At 49.1% G+C, this 22,185-nt stretch overlaps 1 protein-coding gene across 1 annotated transcript in view; it reads right to left on the minus strand.

Moving 5' to 3' along the window:
• Nucleotides 1–633: 633 nt before the first annotated feature.
• Nucleotides 634–22,185, minus strand: part of LOC119707937 (collagen alpha-1(VII) chain-like) — a 50,558-nt gene continuing 29,006 nt past the window's right edge. Inside the window, exons 29-55 of the mRNA XM_038153599.1 lie at nucleotides 21,932–22,000; nucleotides 21,759–21,836; nucleotides 20,966–20,992; nucleotides 20,756–20,809; nucleotides 20,037–20,108; nucleotides 19,743–19,793; nucleotides 19,526–19,561; nucleotides 18,981–19,016; nucleotides 18,695–18,730; nucleotides 18,122–18,154; nucleotides 17,019–17,081; nucleotides 16,677–16,736; nucleotides 15,931–15,966; nucleotides 14,664–14,726; nucleotides 12,608–12,652; nucleotides 12,310–12,381; nucleotides 11,249–11,302; nucleotides 10,004–10,042; nucleotides 9,817–9,852; nucleotides 8,995–9,120; nucleotides 8,349–8,465; nucleotides 6,828–6,932; nucleotides 3,314–3,398; nucleotides 2,937–3,148; nucleotides 2,068–2,103; nucleotides 1,231–1,275; nucleotides 634–699 (exon numbers count right to left, since the gene is read on the minus strand). Of these exons, the coding sequence (XP_038009527.1) occupies nucleotides 634–699; nucleotides 1,231–1,275; nucleotides 2,068–2,103; nucleotides 2,937–3,148; nucleotides 3,314–3,398; nucleotides 6,828–6,932; nucleotides 8,349–8,465; nucleotides 8,995–9,120; nucleotides 9,817–9,852; nucleotides 10,004–10,042; nucleotides 11,249–11,302; nucleotides 12,310–12,381; nucleotides 12,608–12,652; nucleotides 14,664–14,726; nucleotides 15,931–15,966; nucleotides 16,677–16,736; nucleotides 17,019–17,081; nucleotides 18,122–18,154; nucleotides 18,695–18,730; nucleotides 18,981–19,016; nucleotides 19,526–19,561; nucleotides 19,743–19,793; nucleotides 20,037–20,108; nucleotides 20,756–20,809; nucleotides 20,966–20,992; nucleotides 21,759–21,836; nucleotides 21,932–22,000 (1,752 nt within the window). The remainder of the gene's footprint in view (nucleotides 700–1,230; nucleotides 1,276–2,067; nucleotides 2,104–2,936; nucleotides 3,149–3,313; nucleotides 3,399–6,827; nucleotides 6,933–8,348; nucleotides 8,466–8,994; nucleotides 9,121–9,816; nucleotides 9,853–10,003; nucleotides 10,043–11,248; nucleotides 11,303–12,309; nucleotides 12,382–12,607; nucleotides 12,653–14,663; nucleotides 14,727–15,930; nucleotides 15,967–16,676; nucleotides 16,737–17,018; nucleotides 17,082–18,121; nucleotides 18,155–18,694; nucleotides 18,731–18,980; nucleotides 19,017–19,525; nucleotides 19,562–19,742; nucleotides 19,794–20,036; nucleotides 20,109–20,755; nucleotides 20,810–20,965; nucleotides 20,993–21,758; nucleotides 21,837–21,931; nucleotides 22,001–22,185) is intronic.

Here is a 22,185-nt window from a genome sequence, read left to right on the forward strand (position 1 = left end):
TTTCCTTGTCCATCCCATTTTCAGTTCTCTTATCCAGCAGAAAATGAACATTGGGGACCCCCCTTGAATTTTCGGAATCGTAGGATAGAATAATTCCATCATTTAGGCTGGAAAATTCCTCAAAAATCACTAAATCCAACTTTGAACTTGTGTATTTCCTCCTGAGCGTGGCAAATGTGTGGGAAACTGCGGGAATTTCAAAGGATCAGGCTGGAAAACCCCATCCCTACCTTTTCTCCTTTGTCTCCACGGGCTCCAGGAGCTCCCATGTCTCCCTGGAAAACAACCAGCAACCCCTTCAATCCCAAAAATTCATTATTCCTTGGAACTTTCCCTTCCCTCTTTGCACTGCTTGAATTTTTGGACTAGTAGGATGGAATAATTCCATCATTTAGGCTGGAAAATTCCTCAAAAATCATTAAATCCAATCTTTAAATTTTGGATTTCCGCCTGAGCATGGCAGATGTGTGGGAAACTGCTGGAATTTGGGAACAAAACCCCCAGGAAGGTTTGGGGATAAAGGTGGGAATGTGGCAATCCCAGTTTCCATTGATTGTCCTCTCCATGAGTGTATTCTCAACTGCCTTTCCCTTTCCAGACCCTCTCAGCACTGGGAATTCTGGTTTCAAAGGATCAGGAAAGCCCCATCCCTACCTTTTCTCCTTTGTCTCCACGGCCTCCAGGAACTCCCATTTCTCCCTGGAAAACAACCAATCCCAAAAATTCATTATTCCAAGGAATCTCCCCTTCCCTCTTTGCAGCAGGTGGGTGCTGGCCTCATTCCTGCTCCAGTTCTTGGCAAATATCCATGGAGGAATCCCTGAATTCCAGCACTCACATTCCCACAATGGATTGGGAATTCTCCTGTGCAGTGGGAATGCAGAGGGAAGAGCACAAATCCTGAGACAAAGGCCAGGGATAAGTGACAAATCCAGGGTTTCCCTATCCCAGGATACTGTGGGTGTTGTAGAATTCCACAAATTTGAAGGGGACAGGAGGAATAACCCCAAACTGACTGAGAATTCCCAAAACATAAATCCCATGTTTGGAGCAGCTATGAAAGATTCCACCCTGGAATTTCTGCTCATCACCAATGGCAAAACTGGTGATGTCATCTTGATTTTCCTGATTTTTTCCCTGTGATTCCTCAGTTTCCAAAGTGAGACAGCTCTGGGAAAATGGATCATTATCCCGGGAATGCGCATTAAAAAGTGGGATAAAAGCACTGACCTTTGGGCCGGGGGAGGAGGGATCTGCTGGACCACTTCCCTCCTTCTGCAAGGAAAAAAATGCAATGGGATGGGATGGGATCCGTGGGATGGGATGGGATCCGTGGGATGGGATGGCATGGGATAGGATCCATGGGATGGGATGGGATGGGATGGGATCCATGGGATGAGATGGGATGGGGTGGGATGTGATCCATGGGATGGGATGGGATCCATGAGATGGGATGGGATAGGGTGGGATGGGATCCATGGGATGGGATGGGATCCATGGGATGGGATGGGATCCATGGGATGGGATGGGATGGGATCCATGGGATCCATGGGATGGAATGGGATAGGGTGGGATGGGATCCATGGGATGGGATGGGATCCATGAGATGGGATGGGATGGGATCCATGGGATCCATGGGATGGAATGGGATAGGGTGGGATGGGATCCATGGGATGGGATGGGATAGGGTGGGATGGGATCCATGGGATGGGATTGGATCCATGAGACGGGATGGGATGGAATAGGATCCATAGGATCCATGGGATGGGATGGCATGGGATAGGATCCATGGGATGGGATAGGATTCATGGGATTGAATCCATGAGATGGGATGGGATGGGATGGGATCCATGGGATGGGATGGGATGGAATAGGATCCATAGGATCCATAGGATCCATAAGATCCATGGGGTCCATGGGATCCATGAGATGGGATGGGATCCATAGGATGGGATGGGATCCATGGAATTCATGGGATGGGATCCATGGGGTAGGGGGGGATGGGATGGGAGAAAGGAGCAGCTGTGTCCTCTCTGGGATAAGAGCAGGATAGGAGGAATTCCACACCTTAATTCTCCTTGGATGATGAGGGCCTGGATATGCCTTGGATTCAAAAAGAAGAGAGGGAAGTGTGAGAGCAGCTGGAAAAGCTTTTCCTTGAGCCATGGAAAAGACACCTCTGAGGAATGGGACGTGAGAAAGGAAGTGGGGAATCCCAGAGGGAAGCTGGGAGCTTCCAGGGATCTCCAGGATCCTTTGGAGGGTTCCTGGCTGGATTTGGGGTGGCTCCAGGCTCCCCATCTGCTGCAGCCTGGATGGGACATCTGGGAGCTGCCAGGACCAAGGCATTTCTGAGCAATTCCTGAGGAATTCCAGGCTTTTGGCAATGGCACAGGCGTCCCACTTCAGCCCTGGAATTTCTGGAGAAGGTGTGGATGAGCTCAGCTCATTCCTCCTGGGAATGCAGGGCGAGGGTCACTCCCTGCTTTCAAAGAAATCCATTCACAGCAAAATCATCCTGAATTTTCCATCCTTAACTCCTGGGAATAGGATTTTTTGCTCCTAGATTTTATAAAAATCAACTTTTTTTTGTTTTTGTTTTTTTTTTTTTTTTGTTTTTTTTTTTTTGTTTTCCCCATTTCTGGCATCTTGTGTTAAAGATCCCTGGAATGTCCAGGTGTGTCAGGAATGGGCAGGTCTATCACCATCCCCGACATTCCAAGGGGATTCCAGCTGTTCTGGAATCCCAAAACCCAGATTATTCTGTTCCCTCATTTCCCTGGATAAATTAATGGAGAAGGATCTGTTTGTCCATAAAAATTGGTTCCTGCAGCACCCGTTTCCAGCTTTATTTCTGGATATTTATCCCTAAATTTCTACATTTTCATCGTGTCTTTGCCCAGGTGGGAAAATAAGGATCCACTTCCATTGCTCACCGTGGATCCCGACGGGAATTTCTGAGCTCCTGGAGCCCCGGGGGGATGAGCTGGTGGTAGAGCCTCCAGGGAAGGGGCACTGCTTCCTCCTGGATCACAGGGATGGCTCTGGAATGGGATCCTGATGGGGTGAGATCTCCTGGATCTGAGCCTTGGCATCGCGGAGCCGTTGTCGGAATTCCCATTTTCCTGTGGGAAGGGAAACACAGCACCTGATATATGGACAGGGAATGGTTTAAAACCAACGGAGGGGAGAACTGGATGGGATGGGAGGAAAAAACCCCTTGCCCAGGGAATGGGAAAGGTTTCCTGGAGAAATTGTGGATTCCCCATCCCTGGAAGTGTCCAAGGTGAGGCTGGAAGGGGCTTGGGAGAACCTTGGGATAGTGGAAGGTGTCCCTGCCCATGGAACTGGATGGGCTTTAGGATCTCTCCCACCCCATTCCATGATTCCATGAATTTCTAATTACAATATTAACGCAAATTAACCAAATTTATCTTTCCCAACCTTAACAATTCCATGGTTCCGTTTTCCAGTTTATCGCCAGGCCACAAATCCATGACTGTTTCAAAGGAATAAAACCCCACCCAAAATATTCCAAAATTGAAATAAAAATCCCTCCCTGCTCCAGCCATTCCCGGGCAACTCCGTGTTTATTGCACCTGGAGCATCCAATTGGAATAAATGAATGCCAATTAAGGGCCATATGTTAATCAGCCCCTCGGTGATAATTTGGAATACTTAAGGCACACAAGGTAAAGCAAATAATTCCTGACCTAGCTCCTAAATTGTTCCTGCTTTCCCATAGCAACAGTAGGAAATGATCCATTGGAAAAACCACAATATTCCTATCGACAATATTCCCAGCAATTATTTCCTGAGGCAAATATTTGGGGAATATTTGGATCTGGAAGCGAAATTTGAATTTATTGGCCATAAATGTCTTGAGATCTTCCAGGAGCACAAGAAGGAGAAGGAAAAGTCAGGATGTAGCGCAGTTATTTAAGGATATTCCCATTTTTTTTTTCTTTAGGAACAAAGATCTGGATCCACCTCCAATAATTTCATGAATTTTTAGATGGTTTAAGCAGGGAAAATAAATCCCAAACTTCCAGGGAATGTTGGTGAATGCAGTTCAGTGAGGTTCTCAGGGATGTTCATCCTGTTTTCCTGGATTTTCACAAACCACGGGATAATTTGACCTCATGGATAATGAACCCAGCAAATTTCTGGCTCAGAAGGGAAAAAAAAAACCCCAATTCTGAGCCAATTAAACCTGGAATTCTTTACTGGAAGAGGATGAGGGAAAAAGGGATAAAAGAGGGATAAAGGATAGGCTGGCATGGGTAGAACCCATCCCGGGTGGGATTTTTTGGGATAAAGGAAGGAAAATCTCCCAGAGGTGGCACCATGGGATTGCACCACTGCTCATTTCCCAGGGAATGGCTCTAAAATGCTCCACAGATCCTCGTGGAGGCGATTCCAGAGATTCCAGAGGTTGCCAAGACCTGGCTGAGGTTTGGAATGGATCCCATTTGCTGGGAAATTGCCCGGGGAAATGAGATTCCATTAATTCTGTAATTCCGCTGTAATTTTGGCAGTTTCCTGCTCCAGGAATGAGGCACTTCCAAGAAAAATTGGCTGCTGCTTCCTTGAGGAATGATTTGTTGCTGGCAGGAAAAAAAATAAAAAAAAAGGAAGGAAAAGAGGGAAGGGAAAAAAAGGAGGGAAGAGAAAAATGTAAATAAAAGGGAGAGGGAAAAATATTCCTGCAAAAAAGGAAAGGGAAAAACAGAAAAAAAAGGACAGGATTTCAGGGAGGAAAATGAAACCATTGTGGCTTTATCCATATGGAAATGAGGGGGATTTATCCAAATGAACTCTGGAAAGAATAAGCTGAAATCCAGGGATGGAGGAGCAGGAATTTTTGGGATGGTCCCATAACTCCAAAGCAGTGGCTCATCCAGGGATGAGCATCCAGCCCTGCTCTGGACACGTGGATTTGGGCTCATCCTGCTCTTCCCAGCGGTTGCTTTGCTTCCAATTAACTCCTGCCAGGAATTGCTCCTCAGGGATGGAGCTCCTGGCCTGTTCCAGGCTGTTCCAGGTGGAAATTTGTGATTCCTGCTGCTGCTACTGGGAAAACAGACAGGGAAACAGGCAGGAAAACAGGCAGGAAAACTGGCTCCATCTCTCCTTGGCATGGGATGTGGGAGCTGCTCCTTCCCTGCCTTTGGAATCTGCTGTTCCCTTCTCATGAGGATAAATGGGATTTTACTCCAAATGCAAGCGAGGAAAACATCCTCAGGATGCAGATCCCATCCTGCTGAGAGAGTTTGGAGTGTCCTAAAAAATTTGAGGGAGTTGTTCTGTGTTTATAAAGCTCCTGATAAATTTGGGATCATCAGGAGCTGGAGCAAATCCCGAGAAATTCATGGAGCTGCTCCAGGGCTGGAGCCCCTCTGCCCTGGAGTCAGGCTGGCAGAGCTGGGAATGTTCCCCTGGAGAAGGGAAGGCTCCAGGGAGAGCTTCCAGCACATTGCAGGGGCTCCAGGGTCACTGCAGAGGGACTGGGGACAAGGCCTGCAGGGACAGCACACAGGGAATGGCTGCCAGTGCCAGAGGGCAGCCATGGATGGGATCTTGGCCATGAGGAATTCCTGGCTGGGCTGGAATTGCCAGAGCAGCTGGGGCTGCCCCTGCATCCCTGCAGTGCCCCAGGCCAGGCTGGACACTGGGGCTGGAGCAGCCTGGGATGGTGGAAGATTCCCTGTCCGTGGCAGGGGGATGGAATGGGATGATCCTTAAAATCCCATCCCACCCAAACCATTCCAAAACCGATGGATTTGGGCTCCACCCCCTGTGTTCCTCCAGCTTGACCATTCCCAGGAGAGGGAATTGCTGCGTCCAGGAGGGAGAGCAGAGCCCACGGATGCTCTCGGCACATCCCGGCGTCTCCAGAGCCGCAGCTCCCACTCCAGGATTTTCCGATGGAGCCGGGAGCCCTCTCGTGGCTGCTGAGCCATCGTGACTCCGGCTCCGTGATTATCCCTGGAATTCATTTCCCGAGCCAGGGCAGGGACAAAGGGACGGGAGCAGAAGGAAGAGCTCGGCAAACGGGATAAACCAGAGCGGGATTTCCTGGAGCAGGATCTCTCCAGTCACTCCCGTCTTGCCATCCTTAAAAATATCCTTGCTGATGCTGTTCCTGCAGCTCCAAGGAAGTATCCCAGGGATTCTTCCCTCTGCTTTTTAAAGCTGGTGCTGTCCTGCCTCTGGGTATTTCCAAGAATTCCATAGGGATGTCCAAATTGGAGAGTTCTGGCTTTGGAGAAGGATTTGGGAAGGGAATCTCTGTCCAGGAGGGCAGGAAAACAGAGGGAAATGGGATTTTAGGGATCAGAGAAAATCCCCAAATTCCTGCCTAGACCCTAAAATCCTCCTCTTCAAGTGACTCAGATGCTCCAGAGCACAGCAGGAATATCCTGGAATATCTGTGGAATATTCTGAGACAATATCCATGAATTTCCATACCCATGGAAAGTGGGAAGGCAAAGGGAATGCCTTGCAGGAGGCATATTTTAAATTCCCTCTTTGGAGTCTGCATTATCCCTGTTTAAAAAGTCTTGGGAATCATCAACTCATCAGTCAACCAAGCTGGAATAACACAAGGATGGTGTGGCCAGACGGGATCAGATAAAATGGGATTATCCTGGTTTTCCCCAAATAATTGTGGATTTAACCCACAAAACATTTCCCGAGGGATTTTTGTCACTGCTATCAGCCTCCTGCCCATTCCAGGAGCTTTGGTGTTCTCCAGGGATATGGAGAAGCCTCCTCAGGATTAAAATTTGCATCCTAGTCCATCTGAAATCCTTGGAAAAATGTACCTGGCTGGTGTCCTGCTGGGCTTGTCCTCCCAGCCTCTCCTCCAAGGGCTGCAGGAGATCCAGGGAATGGTTTTTTTCAGGATGTGGTGGGGGCACAGCCAAGCTCTGCAGAGAGGGATGGATAAATACCAACAAAATTCCATTAATTACTGGAAAAAATGTAAAAGATGGACAGCAGGACCCTTTCCCCAGCCCTGACACTGATCCATGCAGAAATCCTTATCCTTTAATTTCATTTTCCATTGCAATAAAATAGGGGCAAAACTCAAAATTCCAATGACCTGTCCAGTCAAGCTCTGGGAATTTTAACTCCTTTGCACCCATCCAATCAGCGCCAATGGAAAAGGAAGGATTCCCTGAGGGAATCCTCCCTGAGGGAATGAGGAATGCTGTGATGGTCCCAAATCCTTTTTTCTGGTTTGGATTTGGCTCCCAAAGCTCAACAGAGACAGTTTTGGGGTCTTTGTATCCCAAATCCCAACTTTTGCTGGCTCTGGGGTTGTGTCTCTTGGTGCAAACCTCCCCTCTCAAGCCCCTAAAATGTCCTAATCCAGATTGGAAAAATCTGGGAAGAACCTGAGGACACGAGAGGAGCCTGGGGCTGATGGGGAACATCCTGTCCCACCTTGTCCAAGTCTCTGAGGAACTGGATCATCCTGATCCAGCCAGAGGGAGATGAACCCCCAGGAGATGCTTCCCACAGGAAGCCCAGCAAGGAGAGAAGCCTTAAAATTGTGGATAAATTCCTGATTCCCATAAATAGGAGCTGTTAATTTGGATGCAGGTGGCTGGAATTTGTCTGGTTACTCCAAATGAGGGCTCTGGAGCCACAGAATCATGGAATGTCCTGAGTGGAGAGTGATCCACAGGCATTATCCAGTCCCAGGACATCCCAATAATCCCACCCTGTCCCTGGGAGCGTTGTCCAAATGCTCCTGGAGCTCTGGCAGTCCCAGCAGGGACCATCCCAATCCATCCTGACCATGGGACTGGATCCATCCCTGCCAGGGCAGGAGACACTCCACAGAATCCCAGGATAGAAAAGAATTCCAAGACCATGGAGTTCAACCTATGCCCAATCCCCATCTTTGTCCCCAGCCCAGAGCTCTGAGTGCCACCTCCAGGAGTTCCTGGGACACCTCCAGGGATGGGCACTGCAAACCTCCCTGGGCAGCCCCTGCCAAGGCCTGACCCCCTTTCCATGGGGAAATTCCTGCTGGTGTCCAACCTCACCTCCCCTGGCCCAGCCTGAGGCCGTTCCCTCTCCTCCTGTCCCTGTTCCCTGAGACCCCCCAGCTGTCCCCTCCTGGCAGGGACTCGTGCAGAGCCACAAGGTCCCCCTGAGCCTCCTCTGCTCCAGGCTCAGCCCCTGCCCAGCTCCCTCAGCCTCTCCTGGCTCTCCAGACCCTTCCCAGCTCCGTTCCCTTCCCTGGACACTCTCTGTGTCCTTCCTGATTGGAAGAGCCCAGAACTGGACACAGTAAAAACCCCAATTTCATCTTTCCTGCTGTTTATTTTCACCTCAGGGAATCCTCCAGACAGTGGCACCTCCGGGGCCTCCAGCTCCAGGCTCTGTCCTTCTCCTGTCACCTCTGTGCCGGCCGGGACACGGTGGGAAGTGTCGGACACGAGCGGATCCTGGCACACCAAAACAAGGGATTGGTGTGACAGTGACAGCCCTCAGCTCCCAGAGCCACACCCATCAGGAGCTGGATCCTGGTGGCTTCATCCCAACCTTTCCCAACCTTCCAGCACACTCTGTCCCACTTGGTGACATTTCTGAGCCAAGATAGGGGTAAGTGGGCAGCAATTCCTTGCTGGCCACATCCAAACTTTCCTTCCAAGGAATCCTCCTCCCTCCCTGGGATCCCTTTTGCTGTCGAGACCCCACTCATGACCCCTTTTGGTGCCTCCAGCCCCACACCCACCACTCCAAAAGCTCCCAGAGGGCACAAGGACACTTTGGTGGCTTTGGGAATGACTCCTATGGACAACAAAGCTTGGTAGATTCCTTCATTCCCATTAAAAAAATTAATGTTTTGTATCCCTTTATCCCAAAGATCCCAGATCCTGGTGCCACAGCCTCTCTCTCGATGACAGAGGTGACCCTGATGCCTTTGGTGGCTCGTTCCCATCTCCCTCACTCCCTGCAGGTGACGTGACTCACGGTGACAGGCACGGCTGCCTGGTTTTCCATGGAAGCTTTGCTGGTCCTGGAGCCAGCCCGGTGCCACAGGAGCCCGTCCAGCCCGTCCCGCAGGATCGCGTCGGAGAGGTCCCGCAGCAGCGCCAGCTGGAACCAGTGCACACCAGTAAGGCAGCCCAGTGCCACCCTCCTGTCCCCAGCACGTGGCAATGCAAGAGCAGCCACCCCAAAACAAGCAGGGACAGCTGAGGGATGGTTTAAATAGGTTTGGGATCAAGGAGCTGATCCATGGAGCTTTTGTGGGGTCTGTCCCCATCCTAAATAAAAACCCCACATTTGTGGCCTTTCAGGACTTTAAGGGGACTTAAAGAAGAGGGAGAACCCCTTTTCCCATGGGAATATGGGGACAGGACAAGAGGGAAGGGTTTTGCACTGAATGAGGATTTAGGTTGGGTATCGGGAAGGAATTTTTGGGTGGGAGAGTGGGGAGGAGCTGGAACGGAATTCCCAGAGAAGCTGTGACTGCCCCATCCCTGGAAGTGTCCAAGGCCAGGTTGGATGGGGTTTGGAACAACCTGGGATAGTGGAAGGCGTTGAGGTTGGAATTAGAGGGGCTTTAAGGTCCAAGTGTCACTGTCACAGGGGCCTCAAAGCCACCATATAAAATGGCAGCAAAAAAAATATCTGTCCCAGAAATATTTAAATATAACCTGGAAAAGCAAATGGAATGAACCTTCCTGGGATTGCTGGGGGAGCAAATGCCACCTCCAGGATTCCAGAGGGAAGAGACAGAAAAGCCAAATTACAACCCCTGGTCAGGGGGAAGGACGAAGGATCTCCTACCTTGATCCCGTACGCTTCAAAAAGCCTCTCCAGGTCCTGCAAGGGGAAAGAAAAGTCCCAACTGCTCTCCAGGAAGTTTCTCCTGGAGGTGGCTGATGACCAAGAGGACACACTTGGTCCATCCCAACCCAGACAGAGAGGGAGGTGCTTCCAACATTTATATGGTGATTAATTTTGATTGATTTACCTTCATTTCCACTTCTCTTCCTGGTGGGCCGGGTTCTCCCTTGGAGTAAACGAGATCAGCTCATTAATTCTGTCATTTCCATGAGGAGCAAGAAGAGGAAGGGGGGTAATCCCATATCTGGCCCTTTGTCTGCCACCAGCCCGCTCCATAATCCTGGATAAATCCCATTTAGGGGTTTGAATCCCACCCTGCTCCTTCCCTCCTCCACCGGACACAGGCACAGATGGATTTTTTGGGAAAGCCTGGCCCATGAGCAGCATCCAAGAGAGGTTTGGGCCAGAGCTTTGCTCCGTCCCCTTCTCCGCCTCTTGGCCACAAACGTGGGGGAAAGGAAAGATTGTTGAGGTCCCTCGGTGCCACCAGTGCCACCACTGCAGAGGACACCGAGGAGGATGGTGGCCAAGGTGTCCTCGTGGCTGGTGGTCCCTTCTGGAGGTGGCCGTGGTGCTGGCGGCCCCACACGTGGCTGGGCCCAACATCTCCAGCGGGATGGGCTCCCACAGAAGGTCACAGTGATGGAATTCCATCTCCAGGCGAGAGATCTTGGATCGTGCAGGGATTAAGTCATGGATGAGCGTGCAGGGGTTGGGAAGGTCCAGCCTGGAGGCTCCCGGGGTGAGGAACATCAGCTGAGGTGGGGCTGACCTGCCTCTCTGAGGGGCTTCATTTCACTGAAATCCGGGTTCTGCATCGACAGATTCCGGTGGAATGAAGGGCACCAGGAAGGCTCTGGTGGCATCTCCAGCCAAGGGTGTGCCAGGGAGAACTTGGGATGCCTCTTCCCTGGATAAGTCTTTGCTTTTCCAAAGGTCTGGATCTCGTGGCAACCAGGAAATCTCCCTGTCCCCACCGGGGCTGCTTCCTGCAGCGTTTTCCTCTCCATTAAGGAAGGAGCTGTTCCCACCTCTAAAGATCTTGGATATGTGGGATCGAAAGGCATTCCTCCTTCCACCCCTTTCCCTGTGCTCTTCAACTTGTAGGAGGAGGAAAGGAAGGAACAATCTGTGAACATTCCAGAAATTCATCCTGTTTGACTCCTGAAGAACATTCTTCTTCCCAAAGAAGCTCTGTGGAGATGTGGGACACGGCCCCGGAGCCACCACGAGTTCCTGAGCCCAACCCAGGAGCTCTGCTTTGAAATCCCAAACTTTTGGGGGGGTCAGAGGAGACCTGAGCTGGGTTTTCCTCCTTTCTGACCTGCCCCAGGTGGTGGCACCACCACAAAAGCGTGGACTCAGGACCTACCTTTGGGCCTGGGGGGCCTCTTTCACCTCTCAGGCCGTCCTTCCCAGGATCTCCCTGAAAACCAGCAGGAATGCGTTAGTTCCCCCCTAAAATTCCCACTTCCTGGGTGCTGATCCCAAACTAACGCCACCTTTTCCAGAGGGACCAACCAACCCCTTCTTGTGTCTCCCTAATTCCCATTTTCAGGTTAAATTTGGAGCAATTCTGCTCTTCACTCCAAGTCTGACCTCCAGAAGGGCTCATGTTCCTGGGAGTTTTCCTGCTTTTCCTGGCTTTTCCTTTGCTATCCCACCTGGAATAATGGAATTACCTCTCATGCAACCCAAATTTTGCTTTTATTTCCTTGCCATCACATCTTGGCTGAGGAAGCAACACCATTTCTTTGGGAAAGCCTGGGATTGGGATCTGTTTGGGATCCATGGGGATATTTCCTGCAGCTTTCCTCCCAGTCCCACTTTTCCTGTGACTCAGGACATGAATCCTGCAGGCAAATCAGGAATTTGGCAGGAATGGCTGCAAAGGAACCATCTGAAGACACTTTGGACCTCTGGGAATGAGTTTTTCCTCCCAGCACAGCAAAATTTCTTGGGAATTGCCGCTGTGGCTGCTCTGCCTCGTGCCCTTCCCTGTCCCCACAAAATAAACAGCAAGAATAAATAAAATTTAAAAAAAAAATAAATCATTAAATAGAATAAGCTAAATAATTCAATAAAATAAACAATTAAATAAATTAAATAATTAAATTACAAATTTAAACTTTCAATTCTTGTTGAAATGGCCACAGGAAAAATGGTGGGAGAGGGGGAGGAGTTGCTTTGATATTTTTGGGAATCTCCCAAATAGGATTTAGGTAAAGTCATGAGAAACTTCGTAATATTTTCCCTGATTTTTTTTTCCCACGGGGATGAAAAAAGGATGGAGTGAATCCATCTCTGCTGGATCTATCCATGTTGGATCCATCCAACCCCAATCTGAAGAAATATTTATTTATAATGCTGGGAATAAATAAAAACTCTCCCAAAATCCACCCTCTCCCAGCTGCTCCTTCAGGGATTCCTTACATCCTTTCCAGGCTCTCCTGGATCTCCTTTTATTCCTTGCTCTCCAGGTCGTCCTGGGATTCCAGGAGGACCCTGCAAGAAGAGATTGAGAGAAAAAAAAATCTCAAACAGAGCCCAAGCAGCAGCTCAGAAAAGGAAAATAGCAAGGAAAATGCAATTTTTCCCACAGGAAAGGAATATTTGGAAGTGGATATTTCCAAGTGAGGGCTCCCATTGGGATGGAGAAGGGAAACAGAGCAGCCCCTAAACTCTCCAGGGCAGGAAATGATAATAATAGTGAGAAAAATGGAATTATTACCCTGATTCCTCTCACTCCTGGCTCTCCCGGGATTCCAGCTTCTCCCTAAAAGAGAGCAGCAGCTTTCCAAATGTTTTTTCCATCAAGTGGCAGGGATTTTATTGCACTTAAACCTGAAGGAAATGGTTTAAAGGGAGAGAACCAAGTCCATCAAACATTCCAGGGGCTCTAATGGAGGTTAAATCTCTTTAGCCCTGCTTAATGCTTGGAAAACTGGGCTAGAGGCAGGTTTTGGGATATCTGGGATGTCTTAAATTAGGGATGGTGTTTTACAGCATTCCCATAAATGAGGAAAAAGGGGCACAAGGTGTGGGGTGACCGGAATACTTAAGTTTAGGGAAAGGATGAGGTGATTGCCACCAAACCCCACTGTTCTGAGCCGCAGGAATGTTTGGATAATGATTTCGGGGACAGGGTGGGATTGTTGGAGTGTCTTGTGCAGGGCCAGGGGTTGGACTGGATGATGTTGGTGGGTCCCTTCCAACTCGGGATATTCTGGGATTCCATTCATGGCACTCTGTTTTCAGCATCTCCCAGGGGAAAAAAAAAACCAAACCAAAAAACCATTTTAGTTCTTTTTTTGGCTTTCCCATTCCAGCCTTTTGGAATGTGAAATCCAAGATAAAAGAAAGGTGAAGAGGATTCTCCACAGCCTCCTTTAAGGACAAATAAACAGGAAATAAAACAAACAAGGATCAACTTCAGGACAAATCCAAGGGTTTCATTTTTGAGCTGCTGTTTTCCTGGCACCTTGGGAAGTGGTGGGAGCACCTTGCTCCCAGAGGAGCCTTTCCTCCCTACAATGCAAAAGTGCTGGGTTTTCCCAAGGTTTTTACCATCATTTCCTACTCAAATTCAGAGCTCTTGTTCTGGAATCACAGCTCCAAAGGCAGGGCTGTTGGAATGCAGCTGCTGCCTTTTTCCCCAAGATTTCCCTGCGTGATCCTATTCCACTTGACATCCAGGGATCAACCCAACCCTTGGAGCTGCAGAAAGCTCTTCACTGACTGTGGTCAGGAAAGGTCTTCCAGGAGCAAAACTGGGAATTCACAGGAGGTTGAGAGGACACAGAGGCAGGACAGGTGACCCAAAATGACCACAGGGATATTCCAATCTGATCACGGGGATATTCCAAACTGGCCACAGAAATATTCCAAACTGACCACAGGGGTATTCCAGGTCATGTGACTTCGAGCTCAATGTATAAAAATCCGGTTTTCCAGGAGCCAGTCAGGATCTTTTTGAGAGAAGCCATCCTATTTTTGTGAAGGGACATCTTGTTTTGTGAGGGGCCACCTTGTTTTGGTAAGGGCCCATCTTGTTTTTGTGAGGGGCTACCTTGATTTTTGTGAGGGCCCATCTTGATTTTCGTGAGGGGCCACCTTGTTTTTGTGAGGGCCCATCTTGTTTTTGTGAAGGGCCACCTCATTTGATCCCAGGAGGGAACTCTTAATAGGGTTCCTATTCCATTTCCAGGGACCAACCCAGCCCTCGGAGCTGAGGGAAGCTCTTCACTGGGGTCAGGAGAAATTTCCAGAAGCCTGTTCTGATGTTTTTGTGAGGGCCCACCTTGTCTGGCCATAAGAGGGAAATATTTGGGCAGTTCTGTGGGAGCAGGGAGCTGGGCTCCATGATTTTGATGGATCCTTTCCAAGTTGAGATCATCTGAGGCTCGGAACCAGAAGCGACCCCTCAGGGCTGGTGTGGCTGCACCTCGAGCTAAATCCACGCCAAGCAGATGTGACTCAGTGACAAAAATCCTGATCAAAGAATCCCAGAATGGTTTGGGATGGAAGGGACTTCAAAGCCCCTCAAGTGCCACCCCTGCCATGGCAGGGACACCTCCCACTGTCCCAGGCTGCTCCAAGCCCTGTCCAACCTTTTCTTGGACATTCCAGGGATCCAGGGGCAGCCCCAGCTGCTCTGGGCACTGATGCTGAATAACAAGGAAGAAAAGCTGTCCCTTGTTTGTCATTTCAGGGCAGAGCTGGGGTTGTTGGTTGGTGGGTCCTGAGGGATCAGCAGCTCCATCCCCCTGGATCCTGCCTTTACTCACATCTTTTCCTCTCAGCCCGGCCTCTCCTGGTTTTCCAGGGAATCCTGGCTCACCTCTCTCCCCCTAAAGGAAACAAGACTTGTCACATTCCTGTCCTGCATTCCACAGCCCTCAGGCACTGAGGGGCAGATTCCAGCAGCACATCCATGGTCATGGAGTTGCTTCCACAATCCTGGATGAAGTGTGGGCTCAGAGCATTTATCCTCTGCTAGGAAGGGCTGGGATTGTAGGATTTGTAGCATTAATATTTATTTTATTTTGATTTATTTAATAAAATATGTTTATAGCATTTCAGTTTATTTAATTATAGTGTTATTATTATTTTTATAGGATTATTGGGCTTGAAAGCATCCAGCTCTAACCTCATCTATCCAGACTCCACAGTCATCCCTGGAATTCACTGAGGACAGAATCAGTTGAGGTTCTCCACCTCCAGGAGCAGCTCAGATTAGCAGAGACTCGAGATGGATCCAGTCTTGGACACAGGATCAGTTCCCATTCCACGTTATAATTTTTATTCCCATTTAAATCAGCTGAGCTCTCCTGGATGGGTCCTCATCTGCTCTGTTTGATGTTTGTCCCACAAGGTCGTGGATTTGATCCCATTTCCTTAAGAGCTGGACTGGATGATCCTTGTGGGTTTCTCACAACTCAGAATATTCCATGAAATCTGGGAAATTTGTGACAGCACCTCTCCAGGCCTTCTCCCAACCCAACCACCTTTCCTTGCCTCCACTTTGCAGCCTCATTAACACGTCTCGTTAACAGCTCCTGGCTTGGCTGCATCCCATTTATCTCTTGTGACATCCCATTTCTCCATGCTGGAAGCTGATCTGGTTTAAATGTTCCATTCACTGATCTACGGAACAATCCCCAAACCCAAACCCTCCTCCAGCCAAGTCTGGGTAGATCCCTGCTTGAGGAATGCCCGCCGTGAGACACTCACTGAACAAATTCCACAGGTGGGATCTTTTCCAAAAGTTTCTTGGCTGGTTTTGAACTTTTCCTGGGAAAAGTCCTGCAGGTGAGGATTAGCAGGAGTTTTTTAAGGCCGGATCAAAGATGTTGGAAGGAACCTCTAAGACCACTTGGTTCCACCCCCATCCATGGGCAGGGACACCTTCCACTATCCCAGGGTGCTCCAAGCTCCAGTGTCCAACCTGGCCTTGGACACTTCCAGGGATCCAGGGACAGCCCCAGCTGCTCTGGGAATTCTGTGCCAGGGCCTGCCCACCCTCCTGGGAAACAAAGCTTTCCATGGACTCACCTTCTGACCTGGCTTCCCAGACAACCCCACATTTCCCTGCAGAAACACAGAAGGAGTGACACAGGTAAGATAATTCCAGGTAAAATCAGAGAAGGGGAAAACAGGGAATGTCCCACGAGAGATTGTGGGACACTGTGCCAAGTGCACCCTGTCCAGAGGTGTCTCCTGTCTCCCCCACTTTGAAACCATCAATATTTTGGGCTTCCCACCCCTCTTCCAAAGATATTTTGGAAGTATATTATCCATAATATTGGGATTTGCCAATTTTTGCTGGATTAAAATGAACGGGATTGTGATGTCCCTGGAGAAGGGAACAGCAAGGATTAATCCAACCCTTCCTGGACATCACTGGAGTCATATGGGAGCCACCAAGACCCTCCTAGACACAAAAGTCAGGAAGATGAAGATCAAGGTGACTTTCAGGAGGGGAAATAACTGGAAATTCCTTGGATTCTGGCCACAGAATCACCAGTTGAGTGTTGACCACCTGCGTTTTCCTCCAGTCATGAGGAATTCTCCACATTTTGGGGGATCCCACCTTTGCTACTCTCCTGAGGACAGAGCTCATGACCCCATCACCCCAGACCTCCACAGGGTCACCAGCCTGCTTCCTTGTCACCTCCCCAATGTTCATCTCCTCAGGGCCAAACAAATCCATGGAGGTGATGGAGAGATTTTGTCCCTAAACCTCCTGGTTTGTCCCCTGGGCCCTTCCCATTCCACACCCACCCCACTGTCCCACTCACCCTGTCACCGATGTCTCCCTTCAGCCCAGGCTGGCCAGGAATCCCAAATCCTGGACTTCCCTGAAAAAACAAAGGGATTCAGGGTCTTGCCAAGGCAGCTTTTCCAAACCTCTCCAGAGCAGGAAAAGCCAGAGCAGATCCAAGGTACTTCCATCCCCATGGATAACCAGGGAGCTGAGCATTTATTCCCTCCTTGATTTCCTTTCCAGGAGCTTTGGATTTCTACACATGGAAGTCTTCCCCTGGATTCCTCTGGGAGGAATTCCATCTCCCTCAGAGTTTCCTCGGTGGCCACAAACAAAATAAATCCTTTTATCCCTGAAGGAAGTGCAAGGCCATCACCTTCTCCCCTTTTTCTCCTGGGATTCCTTTGTCTCCTTGTGGTCCAGCTGGTCCAGGATCTCCCTGGGAATAAGAAACACATCTGAAACCAGGAATATCCTGCAGGAAGCCAAGCCCTGCTCCCGTGAATCTTTAGGGCTGCATTTTGCACTTCTAATGCACACTAGAAAAAATTCCTTTGCCAAATCCACCCAGCCATCCATCCATCCTGGATTTATAAGGAATTTTTTCCATGACACCTGCTTTCTGCCATCCAAAACTCATCACAGTTGTTGCCACACTACATAGCACCATAAACGCATTTTTACTGGTTTAAAGTTTTTGTCATTTCCCTGCAGGTTGTCAGTGAAATATAATGAATAATAATAATAAAAAAATTAGATATTCCAGGCCACATTCCATCACAAGGCCACAGCAAAATTCCTAGGACAGCACTTAAGCTCAGCCTAAAAGAAAAGAGGGATTTTTGCCAGCCAAGGTTAAGCAGTCTGGGCAATGGGACCAATAAAAGGAGGTGATTCCAACATCGAATCCCAGCAAAAAAAGTCAAAATCCATTGTGTCTATGGAATGAGGGAGGTCTGAAGCACTGTAGGGAATTTCCATGGAAAAGCCACGGGGAATCAGTCCTGCAGTAAATCCTTCTCACAGAGAGAAGGTTCTTGGCAGGGTGGCAATGAGAGAGCAAGACTGAAAAAAAAAAAGTTTAAAAATTCAATTAAAAATATTCCAGATCATGTTCCACCTCAAAGCCACTGAGAAAGTGATTGGAACTCTCTAGAGCAGCTGGAAAATATGGACAATTCAGCCAGGGAACAGCTGGAAGTGTCTTCTGGGATTGGGCTGGATCTGCACTTGAGTGATGTCTCCCCTCTGAAATCCCAAATTTTCCCCTGGACTAAGGCTAGAATGGGAATACCAGGTACAAAATGTGAATAAAAGCAAGAGAAATATCCCCGGGACAAGACTTTTCCAAGCTCTCCTCTCCTGTCAATCACAATTGGATGGAATTCAGGAAACATGGAACAACCTCTGCTTTTCCTGGAATAGATCTTGCCTTTTCAAGCAGTGTTAATTAATGAATCAATTAATTAACAGACTTACCCTGACACCTTTCTTGCCAGGAGGTCCCGAAATCTGAGGGGGAGAAGAAGAAATCACAGAAATCCTCTGTTTAAAAAATTTAATTTAATTTAATTTTAAAATCTCCTTTTCGTGGTACCTTTTCCAAAGCAAGCAAGGAACCTTATGGGATAAAAATTGCTATGGGATAAGAATTATTATGGGATAAGAGATCTTATGGCACACAGAGGTGGCCCCATGGAGGTTTCTCCTTAAAGCTGGAATTTGGGGGGACACGGAGAGCTGTGGGTGTCCAGCAGGGCTCATCCCTGTGGATGAGGAGCTTGGGCAGGGACAGGCCTGGAGCACAGGGATTCAGTGCTGGGAACTTTCATCCTTGTGTTTCCTGGAGAGCAGTGGAGCTCCTTTGAGGGGACAATGGGAATATTGGGAATACAGGAAGTGGAGCAAGGGAGAAGCAGACAAATTTGGGAGGGAAAAGGTCAGGGTGTTCTTCCCACGGTTCTGTGGGACACAACTCTTGGAATCCTGGCATTTTGGGAATGGAGCTGCACAGCTGAAGGACAAGAAGGGCTCTACACCACTCCAAGTTACCTCCAAGGCTGGAGCACCTGGAAATCCTGGATTTCCCTGCAAGGCAAGAGGAAGGAATGGTGGCCAATGGAATGAAGAATGTGAGCCAGGGGAAACTTTTTTATCATCCCTTTCCCACCATTTATTCCTTAAAAGTGCCCAAAAGTCATCTCAGAAGCACAAGAGCCAAGGAGAGGGGAGAAGTGAGCTCAAGGATATCCCTGCTGGATCCCACAGGGAACAAGCTGGGGGAAATCAGGATAATTGCACCTGAGCTGGTCAAACGTTCTCTGACTGTTCCACTCACTTGGTCTCCCTTCTGCCCTGGAGGTCCTGGAATTCCCTGGAAGAAATCAGAAGGGAATTTCCACCAGAATGGAAACAGATCCAACATTTTTGGCTCCTGCTGCCATCCAGAGGGGGGGAGGGAAGGATGGAGCTCTTCAATCTAATTTTCCATTAATACAGGACAGCTCTTCCAGCCTGGGACTCTGGAGTCTCCCTGGCCACAAAAGTGCCATTTATTATTGAAAATATCCCACCTTGCTGCCATTCCAGGTCTCTCCTTGGCAGCCAGGAATTCCACAGTCCAGGGAGTGGAAAATTATTCCCTTTCTTTGCTTTTGAGCCTGGAAGGCTCCAGGTCAGGCTGGTGTGGTTGAAGATGTCCCTGCTCAGTCCAGAGGGTTTGGACCAGGTGGCCTTGGAAGGTCACTTCCGACCCAAACCATTCCATGATCCAATGATTCCCACAGGAATTATTATAATGATTAATTATGATATTGGTTAAGGGCAGAAAATTTCTTTGGAACCTGAATTCCAGGCCTGAGAACTCAGGATTTCAGCACCCACCTTTGGTCCTGGTGCTCCTGGAGGTCCCATCATTCCCTGAAAACAACAGAGGAAACAGTGAAAGCTCTGATTTTAAACTCCAAATCCTCCCTTTTCTCACCCTTTCCACGAGGAACCATGGGATTCCAAGGAAAACCTAAAAATTGGAGGAGACTTTGGAGACTGAACACTCTGAGAGGATTTTAATGCAAATCTCACTGCAAGGTTCCCAACCCACCTGCTCTCCTTCTTCCCCCTTCACGCCAGGAATGCCAATTCCTGCCATTCCCTGCAAGGAAAGCACAGAATCCTCAGGAATGCTGATCCCAGAGCACCCATCCTTCCCAGATTTCTGCTCCAGAGTCTTTCTTAGCAAAACAGGAGGGGAGAAATTTCCTTTAGAAATGTTTGGCTCTGAGCAGAGCAAGTAAATTCCAGGAATGTTGGGACATCCCAAAATGCCTCCCCACAGGTCTACCCTGCTATTCCTGTCATTTTCCCCCCGGGCTGAGGGATTCAGGAAATATCCAACCTTTTCTCCTTGTGGTCCAGGCAGTCCAGGAGCCCCATGGAGCCCCACAGGGCCTGGCAAACCAGGTTTTCCCTGGAAAGGAAGGAACATCATCAGATCTCTTTTTTTTCCCCTCCAAACTGGAAAGGTTTATTTTTAATTCTGCAGAGAAATATTTCTCCTGATCTGTCCATCCGAGCAGTTCCTTTAAAACTGAGGAATTACAGAGCTGTCTGTGCATCCCCAAATTTCCTTTTCCCGCACAAATAAGTTAGGAATCCCTGGCTTTACTCAGGAAGGGGAAACAATGGGAGACAGAGGCTGGGAGCACACGTTGGTCTGGAATGGTGAATCCAGACCCATGGAAAGGGCTGGTTTATGGGATATGGCTCTCCAATATGCCAAAACCAACCAAAAACAGATCCAGGAAGGATGGAAAAACAGCACAGGGATGTTACCCTTCAGATGGAGCCATTTGTAACATAGAAAATTCCCAAACCAATCCTGGTGTCTTTCATTCCCAGTATTCCTCCATGGACTTCTTCTTGTATTTCCCCTTGAACTCAAACTTCCCACACCCCAAACCTCTTTGTGGGGGAAAAACCTCCTTGCGAATTCTGGGAAAACCACCCTTCCCTGGTTTTGGATCTGCTGCCACTTCAGGCCATTTGCTGTCCCACGCTCTTGGATCCACACTTTTCCCTCCTGCCCCAGTTTTCCCCTGATTTCCTGGGACTCACCGGCTCTCCCGTGTCTCCTCTGTCACCTTTGAGGCCACTCCTCCCACGGGGACCCTGCATGAAGCACAGGAAAGTCTCACTCCATGATCCCTTCATGGATCTCCATGGAATTTTGGGAGGTTTGGAAGCCAGAACTTCCTGGGCAGCTTGGAAGTAATTATAGAAAAAAGGCTTTTCATCCCAAAGGGAAAGCTGACCTCAGGTACTCACCCTGATTCCTGAATCCCCTGGTTCACCCTGAAATGCAAAGGACAAGGAGAATTCCCATGGGATGGGCATTTAGGGGCTCCTCACCAAACTTCATCCCAGAAAAAAAATTCTGCAGTCTGACAATCCAAGAGAGCAAAATTCCCACTCCCACCAAAAGGTAGAGCTTTAGGAGAGGTCTCCAGACACCTCCACCTGCAATATTTGGTGTTGGGTCTCCTTTTCCTGTGCTGATAACTCAGGTTTAGCTTTTCTATGTTTCCCATTCTGTGCTGCTTCAGCGTGTGGGGCTGGGTTCATATTATGGGATGGGGAGCTCTCTGCACAGAGCAGGGAGACAAAACAATTCCTGCTCCAGCTGGGACCAAGGACAAATGAGCCAAAGCTCAGACCAGGAGCACAAACAGCGTGGGCTGCAGAGAGACAAACAAGCAGGGTGGGAGTGCCTGGGCTAAAGCTGGAACGGGACAATGAACTGCAAGGTGCCAATGGAGCAGAGCTGAGCCAAGGGAGAGACCCCGGGAGCGCTCGTGCATTTTGGGACCATGTCAGTCCATCTTGGGTTCATTTTGGGACCATTCTGGTTCATTTTGGTTCATCTTGCGTTCATTTTGGGACCATTTTGGTTCCTCTTGGCTGCAGCCCTGGCTGGGCTCTTGTGCTGCCCAAGGTGCATCCATGGAGGAGATCCTTTCAGTAAATCCCCAATTTATTCTGTAGCTCTGCCCAGCCTCTGTCCTAGCTCAGCCTTCACAGGGCATCAGTGGCACATCCCAGAACTGTGCTGCCAACTCACCTTGATGGAGATTCCTGGTGGCCCTGGAGAACCTGGCGGCCCTGGAACCCCAGGAACCCCTGGTTGCCCCTTCTGTCCCTGCAACAAGGGAAAACAGGAGAGAGAGGGATTTGGGATCTCTCCCAGCCCTTGGGAAGCTGAAGGCTCCTCCACACCTGGGGTTTGATACTCACAGGGGGGCCAGGCTGCCCATTCCGGCCAGGAATCACCTCCACTCCTCCCAGCACATAGCCTGGCTCTCCCTGTGGATAAAGGCACCTTGGGAGATCCAGGAGCAGATGGGGTGATTTAGGGGCAATTCCATCAACCCAAAGCACCTGGTACCCAAAACCACATGGCCATGACCTGAGTTTTGTTTTCTGGCATGGAAAAAAAATTAATCCCAAGGAAAAAATGGAAGTTGGCTTTCAGCAGAATCCATTCCTGA

Source organism: Motacilla alba, chromosome 1A (assembly GCF_015832195.1).
Source record: "Motacilla alba alba isolate MOTALB_02 chromosome 1A, Motacilla_alba_V1.0_pri, whole genome shotgun sequence".
Lineage (NCBI taxonomy): Eukaryota > Metazoa > Chordata > Aves > Passeriformes > Motacillidae > Motacilla > Motacilla alba.